Source organism: Babylonia areolata, chromosome 15 (assembly GCF_041734735.1).
Source record: "Babylonia areolata isolate BAREFJ2019XMU chromosome 15, ASM4173473v1, whole genome shotgun sequence".
Lineage (NCBI taxonomy): Eukaryota > Metazoa > Mollusca > Gastropoda > Neogastropoda > Buccinidae > Babylonia > Babylonia areolata.
In genome coordinates, this window is record NC_134890.1 from 530,148 (window position 1) to 548,265 (window position 18,118).

Genomic DNA, 18,118 nt, shown 5'->3' on the forward strand with positions numbered 1-18,118 from the left:
TTCCACGTCTCACATGATCAAGATGACAAAACTGCTGTTTGAACAAAAACACACTGCAGTGGAACCTAACAAAAGCTCACTGACAATGTCCAAGTCATGGAAGTGTTAGAGTCAATTAGCACTACAACAAACAACAATCACGTGCACGGAAAAGTCACAAAAACTAAACTGGCATTAACCCCTTCAACACCGGGGGTTTACATCCTTGGTAGGCCCCCGTGCTACACTGATGTGCAAACAGAAAACTGGCTGTTTTTCTTCCAAATTCCGTGTGGACACATCCAGAAATAGTGTGGAAGCTGGTTCCCTTTCTTTGCGGTTTGTGCATCATGTAGAAACATCAAAGTTTTATTGAGACAAATTCTGACACCACAGCAATTCTTGGGCGCAGGGCTGATTGAGTTAACACGCACGCACATGCACACACACATGTCCACCCTCACCACTTTCCCACACACTGTCAGCGAGCTTTTGTCCCACAACGATGAGCTTTTGTCCCACAACGATGAGCTTTCGTCCACAAACCTACATGCATGACAAGTGGAGACTCTGAAGCCACAGACAGTGAGTGTCTTCCCACCCCCGCCCCCCTTCCAAATTCCCGGGATACACACACAGATCTCTAACATCAAACAAGGCATGCAGCAAAACCAATCCCCAACATGCAGTGAACTGTGGCTCTCCAACATGCACTGAACTGTGGCTATCCAACATGCAGTGAACTGTGGCTCTCCAACATGCACTGAACTGTGGCTCTCCAACATGCACTGAACTGTGGCTATCCAACATGCACTGAACTGTGGCTATCCAACATGCACTGAACTGTGGCTCTCCAACATGCAGTGAACTGTGGCTATCCAACATGCAGTGAACTGTGGCTCTCCAACATGCACTGAACTGTGGCTATCCAACATGCACTGAACTGTGGCTATCCAACATGCACTGAACTGTGGCTCTCCAACATGCAGTGAACTGTGGCTCTCCAACATGCAGTGAACTGTGGCTATCCAACATGCAGTGAACTGTGGCTCTCCAACATGCACTGAACTGTGGCTATCCAACATGCACTGAACTGTGGCTATCCAACATGCACTGAACTGTGGCTCTCCAACATGCAGTGAACTGTGGCTATCCAACATGCACTGAACTGTGGCTATCCAACATGCAGTGAACTGTGGCTCTCCAACATGCAGTGAACTGTGGCTCTCCAACATGCAGTGAACTGTGGCTATCCAACATGCAGTGAACTGTGGCTATCCAACATGCACTGAACTGTGGCTCTCCAACATGCAGTGAACTGTGGCTATCCAACATGCACTGAACTGTGGCTATCCAACATGCAGTGAACTGTGGCTATCCAACATGCACTGAACTGTGGCTCTCCAACATGCACTGAACTGTGGCTATCCAACATGCACTGAACTGTGGCTATCCAACATGCAGTGAACTGTGGCTCTCCAACATGCACTGAACTGTGGCTATCCAACATGCACTGAACTGTGGCTGAACTGTGGCTCTCCAACATGCACTGAACTGTGGCTCTCCAACATGCACTGAACTGTGGCTATCCAACATGCACTGAACTGTGGCTGAACTGTGGCTCTCCAACATGCACTGAACTGTGGCTATCCAACATGCACTGAACTGTGGCTATCCAACATGCATGCACAACATGAACCACACAGCTCCACAACAGTTCTATATCAAAGTCCTTAACAGTCCGATATGTTGACCTATGTAAAACCAACAATCATTTTTTTTTCTATAAATATACAACTGCCCACATTGCAATAGAGGGGAAAAAACTCTAATAAATGATTATGGAAGTACATTTTGGGAAAGAGAAAAAAAAAAGTGATATGATGTCCAAACATTACATGAACTGACAGGTGCAGAGAGGACAAAAAAAACCCACAAAAAAAAACGAAGGTTCTTTTGAACAACTGACAGGGGTGACTAGCTCAATTAACATCCAGTCTTTCCCCAGGTGACAAACTAAACCCTGTGCGGATCATTACTGGGTGTTTACACTGGCTCAGATTTTATTGTCCGTCCAAGACCACATTGATCAATCCTAGTCACATACATACATTCTTCTGCATTCACAATGTACCTAGTTCCTTGTTTGTTTATTGGTGCTTTTCGTCCAGCCAACCGCCATTGTGGAGTGATGGCCTAGAGGTAACGTGTCCACCTAGGAAGAGACAGAATCTGAGTGTGCCTCCCTTCCCTGCCTCTTCCTTGTCTTCACTTTCTCCAGTTTCAGAGTTGTGCATGCGTGTGAATGACTGGTGCGAAAGCGCTTTCATTTGTCTCTGCACAAGATTCAGCGCTGTATAAATACCATCATCATTATTATTATTATTATCATGGCTCAGCCGCTGATATTTTCTCCTCCTCCACTAGACTTTGACTGCTGGTCTGGATGCTAGTCATTCGGATGAGACGATAAACCGTGGTCCTGTGTGCAGCATGCACTTAGTGCATGTAAAAGAATCCACAGCAACATAAGGGTTGTTCCTGTAGAAAAATCCACTTTGATAGGAAAAACATATAAAAAAATTAAAAATGCATTCAGGAAAAAATACAAATGGGTAGCGCTGTAGTGTAGTGACACACTCTCCCTGGGGAGAGCAGCCCGAATTTCACACAGAGAAATTTGTTGTGATAAAAAGAGAAATACAAATACAAATGCTCAACCACATCAACAGAAAACTATCACATCTACACACACACACACACACATAGAAAACAACAAAAAAAACAACACCACCAAGACAAACCCACAACACACAGTTCATGAGACATTATCCTCACCGTTTAGCTCCTCACGGCAAATTAGGCTTGGCCCTGCTGAGGACGTCAGCCCTTCCACTTGATTATCATCCCCAGATTTATACAAAAAGTCAAAAAAAGGGGGAGAAAAACTCATCAAAGCCAAAAGAAACAAGACAGGCAAGGCCTTCAAGACTCACTTGTGATACACTTAAAAAAAAAAATCCAAGCTTTTTATGTACTGAGTATAATTTCAAAATGTAATGTTTAAGATGAGAAAGATCAGTTTAAAGCGAATTAAGTCCCCTAGCATTAATTACAGAGTAATTTCCCTTTTTTACTATCTGCACCAAAACGTTTGCAAAATAAATAAAACTTCCATGCTTAGCAAAAAAGTTCCTGTTTGAACAAAAAATGATAATAATGACTGCTCTTGTTGTTGTGTCAGAATATCAGATCAAAGTGCCAAGTTTAGAGAATACAAAAAATATAAATATAACAGTAAATGCAGTTTGCATATAATTAGGCTTCTTTTTTTTTTCTTTTCTTTTTTTTGTGCCCATCCCAGAGGTGCAATATTGTTTTAAACAAGATGACTGGAAAGAACTGAATTTTTCCTATTTTTATGCCTAATTTGGTGTCAGCTGACAAAGTATTTGCAGAGAAAATGTCAATGTTAAAGTTTACCATGGACACACAGACACACACACAGACAACCGAACACCGGGTTAAAACAGACTCACTTTGTTTACACAAGTGAGTCAAAAAGTGTCAAGGCTTGCTTGAAAAAGAGAAAGGGGAATGGACTGGGAAGGCAGAAAAAGGAGACAACAGTGAAGATAGAAAAAAGGCAGAAGTAAAGAGAGGGACAGAAAAGAGGAAATTTCTAGCACAGAATTTCCAAAGGGCATGGATGCTGTTTGTACTGAAGGACCCGCGGCATCCCACTGGGGAATTCATTGATCTTCTTCTTCTGCGTTCACTCGTATGCACACAAGTGGGCTTTTATGTGTATGACTGTTTTTACCCCGCCATGTAGGCAGCCATACTCCGTTTTTGGGGGTGTGCATGCTGGGTATATTCTTGTTTCCATAACCCACCGAATGCTGACATGGATTACAGGATCTTTAACGTGCGTATTTGATCTTCTGCTTGCGCATACACACAAAGGGGGTTCAGGCACTAGCAGGTCTGCACATATGTTGACCTGGGAGATCGTAAAAATCTCCACCCTTTACCCACCCGGTGCACCGAGATTCGAACCCAGGACCCTCAGATTTAAAGTCCAGCGCTTTAACCACTCGGCTATTGTGCCCGTCGAATTTATTGAACAATAAGCAATGCCATCCTAAGAGGAAGAAATCCCAAACAGGGTACTGTGGCTGACATCCTGACCTGTAAAAAGTGTAAGCTCACTTTTACCAGTGTGACAACAGCCTTCACTGCCCAACAAACACCTCACCAGTTGGCAGGGTTAACACAATAACACATACTTCTGCAATGATAAACTGGAACGTGGTAATAATGACCACAGAAGTTACATTGATAATAAGTATATAAGTATTCTTTAGCTATATTGATAAAATATATGAAACATTCTGAAGTTAAACATGCATTAATAAAATCCATTACACATTCTGTGGTTATACTGATAAAAGTATGAAGTATTCTGTTGTTATATTGAGAAGGAGAAAAAAAGTATTCTCAAAGAAGTGATGACCATGAAAGAAACAGAAGATGATAAAAAAAAAAAAATAAAAAAAGTATTCTAAAGAAGTGATGACCATGAAAGAAACAGAAGATGACCAATGATTGAAGACAAGATGATCGGGCTGAAAAACAAAAAAACAACAACAACAAAAAAGCACAACAATCCAAACCAACTTGTCAAACAATGATACAAAAGCTCTGTTGCCTCGAAAATATTGCACCAAATCAGAGCAGCGAACACAAGAACTGTTCACACAACACTGAAAAACAACCGTTGCCTTGTAACAGAGTAGCCCGGTCAGTCATTTCAACCCCAAGAAGCCACACAAAATATAAACCATAATATTGCCGTTGGAGAAAGTTGATAAAAACTGGTGGTTGTAATACAAGACTTGAAAAACCCCACACAACAACCAAACACAACACACCCACCCCACAGAACCAGACACAAGCCATGTTGAACAACAAACCACCCAACAGACCAAATCACCACAAACCCTTCAAAACAAACGACCCCCAAACAACGACCACAATTCTGAAAGAAAACCAAATCCCAAATATCAATCCCCACCAAACAACACCTACCACCCCACAAGAAAAATAAACCTTTATACAAAAACGCCCCCCAACGAAGCCACTTGACCGAAAGGGCACAGCCGACTGGTCAGTAAACTCCACTAAATTCGTCGATTGAAAAAACAAAAAACAAGACTCACTTTCGATAAGCAGCATCCAATGTTTCCGACCACAGGTCTGTCGTCAGGGACTGTGTTAAGGGGAAATAACAGTGGAAGTAAAGGCAAGACCTAAAATAAAGCTGCCCCCACTATCATTTCCAACTCCTAACTTATCTCTGGTCTTGCCCAGTTATTTCCAATCAACACACTACCTGAAGACGAACCTATGGTCTGAAACTTTGGACACCTCTAACCAAAACTGAGTCTCGTTTAACAACCAACAGTTTTTATAAACTTGGTCCATATGTACTTTTGGTACACTCAGCATATCATGTTTCGTTTTGTCATCATACCACGTATTGCAGTGCACCAGCCACACAATCAACGGTAGACCCTGTGATCGTTGCCATGGATAGATAAGAACAGCAAAACACTTTTAACAAAGTTAACTTCACTCCAGACAGACAACAGTTACCAAGGTTACACAATCTTAAGGTCAAGAAACAAGGGTTATACAAATCGTGGAACTAACAGTGCATTGCTGGAAGCATCAAGGAAAACGTCTTGCTGCAAAAACAGTATGAACTGACCACAACAAAAAAGCAGTTCTGTTCAATGTCCGGTCACACACACCGATGATTGTCAACATCTAATTAACTCCTTCTACACCAGGTACAGGTTAACTCGTACCATGATTATTTCCCCTCTGGACCTGGTACCAGTATTCTCGTACCAACACACTATTCTAATTTCATTTATTCTTGCTTGGTACAGCTGGGAGTTCTAAACTGGGTCATTTACAGATTTCAGAAGCTTTGTTCGACCGACTAAATCAACAGTTCTCCATTGATTTTTGCCGTTTTAGTGAACAACCCTACTTTTTACTGCAGTGGTCTCATGTAGTGCTGGTCCAGGGGAGCTTTAGCAGACGTGTAGCTGTGGGGTGGAATGAGGTGAGTACTTAGTTTCACAGACGACTGTCGTCATTTAGAAATCAGTTGAGTACTTAGTTTCACACACAACTGGTGTCATTTAGAAATCAGTTGAGTACTTAGTTTCACACACAACTGGTGTCATTTAGAAATCAGTTGAGTACTTAGTTTCACACACAACTGGTGTCATTTAGAAATCAGTTGAGTACTTAGTTTCACACACAACTGGTGTCATTTAGAAATCAGTTGAGTACTTAACTAGTTTCACAGACGACTGTCGTCATTTAGAAATAAATACATAACAGATAGGAGAGGAGCAAGGGGGTGTACGGAAAGTTAAGGGGAAGGTAATTATTTTTGTAAATCCTAAGGGAAGAAAACATAATAATGTAATATCTTTTTTTACCGGAAAAGGAAGGAGAACAGAAAAATATAATAACTTTTTACAGGAAAGGTATGGATAACATAAAAGGTAATAACTTTGCACCAGAAAGGGAAGGAGAACAGAAAAATATAAAAACCTTTTACCTGTCATGAATCTGTTGGGTATCTGTGTTTTTTTGGTTGTTTTTTTAAATGTCCTATAAGTATATAAAAACTTGTTGACCCAATTCATGGATAGCAGGACAGCATCCCTGTCTGCCTCTTTGAACTTGAAGCTCTGCCCTTCCTTGGACGTTCATCATCAAAACAATGCATTACACTCATCATTATCAAATCACGAACACACAGTGATTTTGATTTTGATTTGTTAAGCAACTACTCATGCATATTCACTCATTAATTGCCACACACAGATACAGTGATAGTCACAAAGGAGGACACACCTGTTAACATATACAAAACTCAACTAACTACACATCAAAATTCACACACATGCACATACTCAAACACACATACACACATATGCGCACATGGTGTACATATTCAAATCACATATACAACACTTACACACAAACTGCAGGAACACACACACACACACAATGCACACACACACACAACCACACATTCAAACACTCACATTACACACATAAACACATGCACACACAAACACAGGCACACACAGATATGCATGCACACACACCGTGCATAAGCCTCACCACAACCACAAACAACCCCCCACCTCCACCCACACAAACAAAACACCAACCAAAACCGCCACGTCACTGTCAAACATCCTAATCCAACACCGTTCGTCAAGAAACGGCATCACTCAACGTTTCCCACCCACACCCCAACACGTCCGCCCCTAGTGACACCACAACACACCCCGACCCCCACACCCCCTTTGCCAACGTCACAGCGAGGGAGGACAGCGTGAGAGTGAGGACGAAGACGATGGCCACCAGAGGGCGTGGCAGGGACGAGGCCCGGCAAGGGATGGGCAGGTCTTGCTGCGAGGACGGCTGGGGTGTGCGGTCAGGGGGGCACGTCACGTTGAACTCCTGTCCACACCAACACACCTCCGTCATGTCAACAGCTGTGCTGTGTTGTAGTGTGTTGTGCTGTGCTGTAGTGTGTTGTACTGTGTTGTGCTGTAGTGTGTTGTGCTCTGCTGTATTGTGTTGTACTGTGCTGTGTCGTATTGTGCTGTGTTGTATTGCACTGTGTTGTATTGTGCTGTGTTGTATTGTGCTGTGTTGTACTGTACTGTGTTGTATTGTGCTGTGTCGTATTGTGCTGTGTTGTATTGCTCTGTGTTGTATTGTGCTGTGTTGTATTGCACTGTGTTGTATTGTGCTGTGTTGTATTGCACTGTGTTGTATTGTGCTGTGTTGTATTGTGCTGTGTTGTATTGCACTGTGTTGTATTGTGCTGTGTTGTATTGTGCTGTGTTGTATTGCGCTGTGTTGTATTGTGCTGTGTTGTACCATACTGTGTCATGCTGTGTTGTATTGTGCTGTGTTGTATTGTGCTGTGTTGTATTGTGCTGTGTTGTATTGTGCTGTGTTGTATTGCGCTGTGTTGTATTGCGCTGTGTTGTATTGCGCTGTGTTGTATTGCGCTGTGTTGTATTGCACTGTGTTGTATTGTGCTGTGTTGTATTGCACTGTGTTGTATTGCGCTGTGTTGTACCATACTGTGTCATGCTGTGTTGTATTGCACTGTGTTGTATTGCACTGTGTTGTATTGTGCTGTGTCGTATTGCGCTGTGTCGTATTGCACTGTGTCGTATTGTGCTGTGTTGTATTGCACTGTGTTGTATTGCGCTGTGTTGTATTGTGCTGTGTTGTATTGCGCTGTGTTGTATTGCACTGTGTTGTATTGTGCTGTGTTGTATTGTGCTGTGTTGTATTGTGCTGTGTTGTATTGTGCTGTGTTGTATTGCACTGTGTTGTATTGCACTGTGTTGTATTGTGCTGTGTTGTATTGTGCTGTGTTGTATTGTGCTGTGTTGTATTGCACTGTGTTGTATTGCACTGTGTTGTATTGCGCTGTGTTGTATTGCACTGTGTTGTATTGCGCTGTGTTGTATTGCACTGTGTTGTATTGTGCTGTGTTGTATTGTGCTGTGTTGTATTGCGCTGTGTTGTATAGCGCTGTGTTGTATTGTGCTGTGTTGTATTGTGCTGTGTTGTATTGTGCTGTGTTGTATTGCGCTGTGTTGTATTGTGCTGTGTTGTATTGTGCTGTGTTGTATTGTGCTGTGTTGTATTGCGCTGTGTTGTATTGCGCTGTGTTGTATTGCGCTGTGTTGTACCATACTGTGTCATGCTGTGTTGTGCTGTGTTGTATTACATTTTGTCACAACAGGTTTCTCTGTGTGAAGTTCACAGAGAGAGAGAGAGAGAGAGAGAGAGAGAGAGAGAGAGAAAGTCTGCTTTGACATTAACATTTTTTTCTTCATTATTTCTTAAAAGAGAGCCAAAATTAATCACTTTTTCAAATATGGGTAATTTTTTAAAAAGACTTTTATAGGCTGAGAAAAAGCACCCCCCCCCCCCCTTTTTTTTTTCTTTTACAAATTGAAAAAAAAACAAAAAAACTTTTTTTTCCAGACTAAATATTTTCCACTCCAAAAGCCAAACTGATAAGACATCCTGGAATTTATGTTGAATTTTACTCACTTCTGGTTTTTTTTTCTTTTTCTTGTCTTTTTTAATGCATTAAACTCTGCGTTGAATAGTACTGGTCAAGTTGTTTTTTTCTCTTTTTTTATAACTCACTCGGGACGACAAGTTTTCTCCCTTGCTTTTCCCCACATTTGTAAGGGTTTGGAAAAAAAATTACAAAAGATACAAAATGGAGAGTAAGGAAATGAAACTTTCAGAACTGGTTTATTACGTGTTGAGCTATTACATATAAAAAAAAATCAAATTTCTCATCTTATTTTTAGTTTTGCCATGTGTAGAAAATACTGCCAATTTTTCACCCTGAATCACCATACCCATGCTCACTTTCTGCATTAAATTCGCTTTCTTCTTCGTCATCATCCACCTCTTCAATGTCCGACCCTTCAGTTTTGTAGCATTTCAAGTACTTCAGCAACCCTAAAACGTTGCCGTCACTGCCTTGTTCGCTTCACAACATTCTGAGAAGAGCCCGCTTTGCTAACAGGCTGGCAAGCGAACAACCGGTCAGTGACTTTGTCAGCGTGTGTGTGAGACGGGCCACACATGGCAGGCTGACCAATCATACCATTCGACTGTGGAGTGACCCAGAATAGTGCACTCTGCTTGGCTAATCACAAAATCACGTGTACAGCGAGTGATGGATTTTTATTTCTTGAAAATGCTATTCCATTCCGTCGTCTGAAACCGAATACATTTTATGTAGGAATGCTCATGCATTCCTTCGTCCGGACAGAGTTAATGCATTAAACTCTGCGTTGAGTAGTACTGGTCAAGTTGTTTTTTTCTCTTTTTTAATGCATTAAACTCTGCATTGAATAGTACTGGTCAAGTTGTTTTTTTCTCTTTTTTAATGCATTAAACTCTGTGTTGAATAGTACTGGTCAAGTTGTATTATTTTCTCTTTTCTAATGCATTAAACTCTGCGTTAAATAATACTGGTCAAGTTGGGTTTTTTTTCTCTTTTCTAATGCATTAAACTCTGCGTTGAATAGTACTGGTCAAGTTTTTTTTTTTTCTCTTTTTTAATGCATTAACCATGGCACCAGTGTGCAGGTACCCCCCCCCCCTCCCAACCCCCCAACTCTCCCTCCACCCCCACCCCTCCTCCATCCCTGACAAACTCACGGAGCAGACGTCAGAGCATGCGGGGCAGACGATGGCGCCGGTGTGCAGGTACCCCACCCCCCCCTCCTCCCCCCAACTCTCCCTCCACCCCCACGCCTCCTCCATCCCTGACAAACTCACGGAGCAGACGTCAGAGCACGCAGGGCAGACGATGGCGCCGGTGTGCAGGTACCCCCCCCCCCCTCCTCCCCCCAACTCTCCCTCCACCCCCACGCCTCCTCCATCCCTGACAAACTCACGGAGCAGACGTCAGAGCACGCAGGGCAGACGATGGCGCCGGTGTGCAGGTACCCCCCCCCCCCTCCTCCCCCCAACTCTCCCTCCACCCCCACGCCTCCTCCATCCCTGACAAACTCACAGAGCAGACGTCAGAGCACGCAGGGCAGACGATGGCGCCGGTGTGCAGGTATCCGGAGTTGAAGAGGAAGGAGAGGCGGTGCACGTAACCCTCGTGGTAACACGGGTAACTCTGGTTACCCACCTCCACCCACAGCCCCGTGCTCTTGTCGCACCGCACCTGGTCCACACACACACACACATGGATACACACACACACACACATACACATGGATACACACACACACACACACACATACACATGGATACACACACACACACACATACACATGGATAAACACACACACATACATATACATGGATAAACACACACACACACATGGATAAACACACACACACATACACATGGATAAACACACACACATACATACACATGGATCAAAACCATGTATAAATAACCATTGGATCAAAGACACATACCCATCAATATAAAACAGAGAATTCACACATATATGCATACATGGTACATACATACCTATGGATCAACCACACACACACGCACACACACACATGGATAAAAAAAAAACATGCATAAGTAACCTTAGGATAAAAACACATACATACCCATCAATCAGAAACAGCACACACACACACACACACACAAAATGTACTGACACACACACATCAATCAAAAACAGCACACACACACACACACACACACTGCCCACAGACAAAGAACCTTGTAACAGTCATTACCACTGTGTTAAACACACCGTCCAACACAAACCTGAACACACCTACACACACTTCAACACACTAACACACACCTGAACACACACAACATCCACTGACACACAGACACAGTCCCTTGTAATATCCATAGCCACTGTGTTAAACACACTGTCCTACACAAACCTGAACACACCTACACACACTTCAACACACTAACACACACCTGAACACACACTACATCCACTGACACACAGACACAGTCCCTTGTAATATCCATAGCCACTGTGTTAAACACACTGTCCTACACAAACCTGAACACACCTACACACACTTCAACACACTAACACACACCTGAACACACACAACATCCACTGACACACAGACACAGTCCCTTGTAATATCCATAGCCACTGTGTTAAACACACTGTCCAACACAAACCTGAACACACCTACACACACTTCAACACACTAACACACACCTGAACACGCACAACATCCACTGACACACAGACACAGTCCCTTGTAATATCCATAGCCACAGTGTTAAACACACCGTCCAACACAAACCTGAACACACCTACACACACTTCAACACACTAACACACACCTGAACACGCACAACATCCACTGACACACAGACACAGTCCCTTGTAATATCCATAGCCACTGTGTTAAACACACCGTCCAACACAAACCTGAACACACCTACACACACTTCAACACACTAACACACACCTGAACACACACTACATCCACTGACACACAGACACAGTCCCTTGTAATATCCATAGCCACTGTGTTAAACACACCGTTTAACACAAACCTGAACACACCTACACACACTTCAACACACTAACACACACCTGAACACACACTACATCCACTGACACACAGACACAGTACCTTGTAATATCCATAGCCACTGTGTTAAACACACCGTTTAACACAAACCTGAACACACCTACACACACTTCAACACACTAACACACACCTGAACACACACTACATCCACTGACACACAGACACAGTCCCTTGTAATATCCATAGCCACTGTGTTAAACACACCGTTTAACACAAACCTGAACACACCTACACACACTTCAACACACTAACACACACCTGAACACACACTACATCCACTGACACACAGACACAGTACCTTGTAATATCCATAGCCACTGTGTTAAACACACCGTTTAACACAAACCTGAACACACCTACACACACTTCAACACACTAACACACACCTGAACACACACTACATCCACTGACACACAGACACAGTCCCTTGTAATATCCATAGCCACTGTGTTAAACACACCGTCCTACACAAACCTGAACACACCTACACACACTTCAACACACTAACACACACCTGAACACACACTACATCCACTGACACACAGACACAGTCCCTTGTAATATCCATAGCCACTGTGTTAAACACACCGTTTAACACAAACCTGAACACACCTACACACACTTCAACACACTAACACACACCTGAACACACACAACATCCACTGACACACAGACACAGTACCTTGTAATATCCATAGCCACTGTGTTAAACACACCGTTTAACACAAACCTGAACACACCTACACACACTTCAACACACTAACACACACCTGAACACACACTACATCCACTGACACACAGACACAGTCCCTTGTAATATCCATAGCCACTGTGTTAAACACACCGTCCTACACAAACCTGAACACACCTACACACACTTCAACACACTAACACACACCTGAACACACACAACATCCACTGACACACAGACACAGTCCCTTGTAATATCCATAGCCACTGTGTTAAACACACCGTCCTACACAAACCTGAACACACCTACACACACTTCAACACACTAACACACACCTGAACACACACTACATCCACTGACACACAGACACAGTCCCTTGTAATATCCATAGCCACTGTGTTAAACACACCATCGTACACAAACCTGAACACACCTACACACACTTCAACACACCTACACTCACCTGAACACACAGAAGGTCCACCGACACACAGACACAGTACCTTGTAATATCCATAGCCACTGTGTTAAACACACCGTCCTACACAAACCTGAACACACCTACACACACTTCAACACACTAACACACACCTGAACACACACAACATCCACTGACACACAGACACAGTCCCTTGTAATATCCATAGCCACTGTGTTAAACACACCATCCTACACACACCTAAACACACATAATGTGAACGTGTATGGACACAGTACACTGTAACACTGACAGCTTCTGTGTTAAACGCACCATCCAACACACCTACACACACTTCAACACACCTACACTCACCTGAACACACAGGTCCACAGGCACACAGGCACACAGACACAGTACCTTGTTACAGCCACTGCCGCTGTGTTTAACACACCATCCTACACACACTTCAACACACCTACACTCACCTGAACACACAGGTCCACAGGCACACAGGCACACAGACACAGTACCTTGTAACAGCCACTGCCGCTGTGTTTAACACACCATCCTACACACACCTACACACACTTCAACACACCTACACTCACCTGAACACACAGAAGGTCCACCGACACACAGACACAGTACCTTGTAATATCCATAGCCACTGTGTTTAACACACCATCCTACACACACCTACACACACTTCAACACACCTACACTCACCTGAACACACAGAAGGCACACAGGCACACAGACACAGTACCTTGTTACAGCCACTGCCGCTGTGTTTAACACACCATCCTACACACACCTACACACACTTCAACACACCTACACTCACCTGAACACACAGAAGGTCCACCGACACACAGACACAGTACCTTGTAACAGCCACTGCCGCTGTGTTTAACACACCATCCTACACACACCTACACACACTTCAACACACCTACACTCACCTGAACACACAGAAGGTCCACCGACACACAGACACAGTACCTTGTAACAGCCACTGCCGCTGTGTTGAGGGGTGTTGACACGGCCACACTTGTACAGCAACCACTGGCCATCATGCTTGAAACAGCGCGAGTGCTCCCCGTAATACTCCCCAAAGAAATTACCATCAATCTCTGAAACACACAATTTCACCGTAATACTCCCCAAAGAAATTACCCCTAATCTCTGAAACACACAATTTCACCATAATACTCCCCAAAGAAATTACCCCCCATCTCTGAAACACACAATTTCATCGTAATACTCCCCAAAGAAATTACCCCCAATCTCTGAAACATATAATTTCACCGTAATACTCCCCAAATAAATTACCCCCAATCTCTGAAACACACAATTTCACCATAATACTCCTCAAAGAAATTACTCTCAATCTCTGAAATATCACAATTGCTCCCCGTAATACTCCCCCCAAAAAATTACTCTCATTCTCTGAAACACCACAATTGCTTCCCGAAATACTCCCCAAAGAAATTACTTTTAATCTCTGAAACACAGCGAGTGCTCCCTGTAATACTCCCCAAAGAAATTACTCCCAATCTCTGAAAAACAATTTCACCGTAATACTCCCCAAAGAAATTACTCACAATCTCTGAAACACCACAAGTGCTCCCTGTTATACTCCCCAAAGAAATTACTCTCAATCTCTGAAACATCACAAGTGCTCCCTGTAATACTCCCGAAAGAAATTACTCACAATCTCTGAAACACCACAAGTGCTCCCTGTAATACTCCCCAAAGAAATTACTCTCAATCTCTGAAACATCACAAGTGCTCCCCATAATACTCCCCAAAGAAATTACTCACAATCTCTGAAACACAGCAAGTGCTCCCCATAATACTCCCCAAAGAAATTACTCACAATCTGTGAATCGTAAGTGCTCCCCGTTATACTCCCCCAAGAAATTACTCACAATCTCTGAAACGTAAGTGCTACCCGTTATACTCCCCCAAGAAATTACTCTCAATCTCTGAAACATAAGTGCTACCTGTTATACTCCCCCAAGAAATTACTCACAATCTCTGAAACGTAAGTGCTACCCGTTATACTCCCCCAAGAAATTACTCTCAATCTCTGAAACGTAAGTGCTACCCGTTATACTCCCCCAAGAAATTACTCACAATCTCTGAAATGTAAGTGCTACCCGTTATACTCCCCCAAGAAATTACTCTCAATCTCTGAAACGTAAGTGCTACCTGTTATACTCCCAAATTACTCACAATCTCTGAAACGTAAATGCTACCCGTTATACTCCCCCAAGAAATTACTCACAATCTCTGAAACGTAAGTGCTACCCGTTATACTCCCCCAAGAAATTACTCACAATCTCTGAAACGTAAGTGCTACCCGTTATACTCCCCCAAGAAATTACTCACAATCTCTGAAACGTAAGTGCTACCCGTTATACTCCCCCAAGAAATTAAATGATTAAATGACACAGGAAACAAATGATGAGCGCCCAATGGCAGCTGACAGTCGTGTCTACCCAGGTAGGCAGCCTGTAATCTAGTGGAGTCTCCCATCGGACCGATGGACAAGTAGGCAGGCGGACTTATCTGTCGGTGTGTGTCCTCCTATGGGAGAAGATTCTGGATGCGCAGCACTTCCCACAGGTGTTGCAAGGGAAAACGTCTCCATAAGTTGAGCCCTGCTTCCTTCGCTCACACTTCTCCTTAATGGCCAGCGTTCTCAAACGTCTTTATGCCACTAGAGCACAGCATCCTCCAGCGAGAGCGGTCAAGGGCATCAGTTTCCCAGGAAGCGATTTCTATCTCACAGGCTTTGAGGTTTGTCTTCAAGGTGTCTTTGAAGCGCTTGCAGGGTCTTCCAAGTTCACAGTGGCGAACACTTAGAGCTTGATCTCAGACCGAGGATAGGCACGATTAAGTATCCATATCATCATCATCATCACAACTACATGTCGCCAGCAGGTATCAGAAGAAAACCTGTGACTTCAACAGGTAAACGACAGGTGTGTGAACTCACTCAGGGAATTCTCTTTCATCAGACAACTGGAGCCACGGATCGTCCTCCTCTGGCTGGTCCAGGAGAACTCCTGAAACACACACACACACACACACACACACACACCACACACAAACACCACACAAACACACACACACACCACACAAGTGTTGCACTGACAACTGGAGTGGAAAGAGTTAATGATGACCACACAATACTAACAACTGGAGTGGAGAGAGTTAATGATGAACGCACAGCACTGACAGCTGGAGTGGAAAGAGTTAATGATCACCGCACAGCAGTGTTGCACTGACAACTGGAGTGGAAAGAGTTAATGATCACCGCACAGCAGTGTTGCACTGACAACTGGAGTGGAAAGAGTTAATGATCACCGCACAGCAGTGTTGCACTGACAACTGGAGTGGAAAGAGTTAATGATGACCGCACAGCACTGACAACTGGAGTGGAGAGAGTTAATGATGACCGCACAGCAGTGTTGCACTGACAACTGGAGTGGAAAGAGTTAATGATGACCACACAGCAGTGTTGCACTGACAACTGGAGTGGAAAGAGTTAATGATGACCACACAGCAGTGCTGCACCAACAGCTGGAGTAGAAAGAGTTAACGATCACTGCACAGCAGTGTTGCACTGACAACTGGAGTGGAAAGAGTTAATGATGACCGCACAGCAGTGTTGCACTGACAACTGGAGTGGAAAGAGTTAATGATGACCGCACAGCACTGACGACTGGAGTGGAAAGAGTTAATGATGACCGCACAGCAGTGTTGCACTGACAACTGGAGTGGAGAGAGTTAATGATGACCGCACAGCAGTGTTGCACTGACAACTGGAGTGGAAAGAGTTAATGATCACCGCACAGCAGTGTTGCACTGACAACTGGAGTGGAGAGAGTTAATGATGACCGCACAGCAGTGTTGCACTGACAACTGGAGTGGAAAGAGTTAATGATCACCGCACAGCACTGACAACTGGAGTGGAAAGAGTTAATGATGACCGCACAGCACTGACGACTGGAGTGGAAAGAGTTAATGATCACCGCACAGCAGTGTTGCACTGACAACTGGAGTGGAGAGAGTTAATGATGACCGCACAGCAGTGTTGCACTGACAACTGGAGTGGAGAGAGTTAATGATGACCGCACAGCAGTGTTGCACTGACAACTGGAGTGGAAAGAGTTAATGATCACCGCACAGCAGTGTTGCACTGACAACTGGAGTGGAGAGGGTTAATGATGACCGCACAGCAGCGTTGCACTGACCTGCAGGTATGGGCAGTAGTTGGCCAACATGACTGATCCCCCGTAACGGTTCTCCTGGCCTGGCTTCACTCCCTGCAGCTGGTGCTCACTGAAATACTGCACACACACACACACACACATGGACACACACACACACACACACATGGACACACACACACACACATGGACACACACACACACATGGACACACACACACACGGACACACACACACACACATTTACACACACACACACATGGACACACACACACACACACATGGACACACACACACACACATGGACACACACACACACACACATGGACACACACACACACACACACACACACATGGACACACACACACACACATGGACACACACACACACATACATGGACACACACACACACACATTTACACACACACACACATGGACACACACACACACACACATGGACACACACACACACATGTACACACACACACACACACATGGACACACACACACGTGGAGACACACACACACACACACACACACACACGAACATGGACACACACACATATATACACACACACACAC

At 43.9% G+C, this 18,118-nt stretch overlaps 1 protein-coding gene across 1 annotated transcript in view; it reads right to left on the minus strand.

The window, feature by feature from the left end:
- Positions 1 to 1,357: 1,357 nt before the first annotated feature.
- The window catches only part of LOC143290348 (leishmanolysin-like peptidase), a 39,651-nt gene continuing 22,890 nt past the window's right edge, over positions 1,358 to 18,118 (minus strand). The window contains exons 12-16 of the mRNA XM_076599704.1: positions 17,561 to 17,656; positions 16,300 to 16,369; positions 14,298 to 14,428; positions 10,652 to 10,810; positions 1,358 to 7,539 (exon numbers count right to left, since the gene is read on the minus strand). Of these exons, the coding sequence (XP_076455819.1) occupies positions 7,291 to 7,539; positions 10,652 to 10,810; positions 14,298 to 14,428; positions 16,300 to 16,369; positions 17,561 to 17,656 (705 nt within the window). The 3' untranslated portion in view covers positions 1,358 to 7,290. The remainder of the gene's footprint in view (positions 7,540 to 10,651; positions 10,811 to 14,297; positions 14,429 to 16,299; positions 16,370 to 17,560; positions 17,657 to 18,118) is intronic.